Source organism: Vollenhovia emeryi, unplaced genomic scaffold, assembly GCF_000949405.1.
Source record: "Vollenhovia emeryi isolate VEMERY1.0 unplaced genomic scaffold, V.emery_V1.0 DF943263.1, whole genome shotgun sequence".
Taxonomy (NCBI): Eukaryota; Metazoa; Arthropoda; class Insecta; order Hymenoptera; family Formicidae; genus Vollenhovia; species Vollenhovia emeryi.
The window spans coordinates 1-2,125 of NW_011963103.1; the positions used below are offsets into that span (position 1 = coordinate 1).

Genomic DNA, 2,125 nt, shown 5'->3' on the forward strand with positions numbered 1-2,125 from the left:
AATTAATAACATTATAGAATCATTAACGATTCTCGGTGATGTTACAATCTATTTTTATGTACAACATTTTGGCAATTTTTCTTACCCTCTCTTGCCGATGATAGTAATAGGAGCGAGCCAACCGAGAGGATCAAATAGCTGAGCTATTCGAGAGAGGATTGATCGTTTGGTGAGCTTGCTGATTGGTGCGGAGTTGTTGACGTGGAACTTAAAGGAATCGGACGCTGGGTGCCACGTAAGTCCAAGCGTTCGAGCTTCTGAATGAAGCTCTAGAGTTGACGAGCTCGTTGAGGAGGCCGAGAGATTTTGAAGAATGTCGTCGTAGTTGGCTGACCACTTCTGCAGCTTGAAGCCGCCCGCCTTGAGGAGCTCGACTAACTGAAGGACCTTGACTTGTGCCTCTTGCAGATTATCGGCACCTGAAAGAATATCGTCCACGTAAATCGCTGTTCGCACGATGTTGGCAGCTTGCGGGTGGAGGTCTTCTTCATCCGTAGCGAGTTGCTGAAGAACTCGCAGGGCCAGGTAAGGTGCACAAGTCAATCCATACGTTACGGTGCAGAGTTGATAACTGCGAGGTGAATCCGTGGAGCTCCAGAGAATCTGCTGATAATGTCGATCATCAGGATGTATCACGATCTGCCGATACATCTTCTCGATGTCGGCGGCAAATGCGAAAGCGTGCATTCTCCAGCGCAAGATGACTGCGTCGAGATCGAGTTGAAGCTTCGGACCGGCGTGTAGGCAGTCATTTAGTGAGATTCCGGAGGTGGTGCGTGCTGATCCATTGAAGACGACGCGCAACTTAGTAGTCGAGCTGGCTTCACGCAAAACCCCGTGATGAGGCAGGAAGACCGATGTGCTGCTGTGGTGAAATGAAGACGAGATCGGTGTCATATGGCCTAAATTTGCATACTCTTCCATGAACTCGGAGTAGAGCTTCCCGAAAGCCTCGTCACGGAGAATGCGTTGACGGACTCTCGCGAAGGATCGTTGAGCTGCTGTGAGAGAAGAGCCTAGTTAAGTGGAGGTTGATCGGAAGGGCAACCGAACAATATATCGACCGGTGTCATCCCGAGAATGCGTGGTACGAAAATGATCTTCACACGCTTGCTCTTCCGGAGTGATGAAGGAGGATGTGATCGATGTGACACCCTCTTGTTCCCAGAATGTTTGTAACGTATCGTGAAGATCGATGTCGGAAGGAGTGCCGCAGGAGAGGATTGAAACTGTGCGAGACAACGATGACGAAGAGTTAAGCGGCCCTGACACGATCCAGCCCAATGTGGTATTTTGAGCGACGAGTGAATTAAACGGGTCGCGTTTAATGTCGCCGAGTAGCAAGGAACCGTAGATATCGGCTCCGAGGATGATGTCTATTGAACCTGGTGTAGCGAAGTCCGGATCAGCCTACTGCAGGTCGTTAAGATGCTTCCATGAAGTCGTAACAGGACTTGAGGGTATGCGGCCTACACCCTTTCCACAAGGGTGAGACACCCTTTCCACAAGGGTGAGAGGAGAGGCGAGCGAGAGGGAGGAGCTGATGAGGGAAGAGCTCACAGCCCTCAAAGCTCAGGTCGCCGACCTCCTGCGAGAGAGGGAGGAACGGGATCGGAGGGAGATGCCACCCCCCGACCCACCACAGGCGAGGCGGAACACCACCCCCACGGGGGAGGTGGTACGGGAGGAGGAGATGCCAGAGGTGGCCGCTGATGGGCTGCCAATGGAGTCTCCTCCCCCCGGAGAGACGGCGGCCGACCCGCCCGCGGAAAAGAGGACCTGGGAGGTGGTTACGCCGGATACGGTCGGCACCTCCCGGGCCTCGACGTCGGGGGCGGGAAAAACGCGGGCGGGGAAGAGGGAGAGGTCCGCCTCGAGGAAGCGGACCAATCCCTCGACCCCTGGGAAGAGCCCCCTCTACCATCCCCCCACGCCCCGCAGAAAGCGGGGAAACCTCTGCCAAAGAAGGCAGAGGAGATCACGGGGGAGTGGATACGGGGGGAGATAAAGGAGGCCGTCGATCGGTCCCACAAAGAGCTCGATCGGCGGCTCCAACGGATGGAGGACCTGATCCGGGCTCTGGCCGGCGGCGGAGCCCGTGATAGCGGCCCCGCGGCGGGCCCCT

The 2,125-nt window shown here is 55.3% G+C and overlaps 1 protein-coding gene across 1 annotated transcript; it reads right to left on the reverse strand.

The window, feature by feature from the left end:
* Positions 1–85: 85 nt before the first annotated feature.
* On the reverse strand, positions 86–897 carry LOC105566304 (the record flags this gene model as incomplete). Its single annotated transcript, XM_012020207.1, has 1 exon — positions 86–897. A coding segment is annotated over exon 1 (812 nt), but the record flags the coding sequence as incomplete, so codon positions are not given.
* Positions 898–2,125: the final 1,228 nt, after the last annotated feature.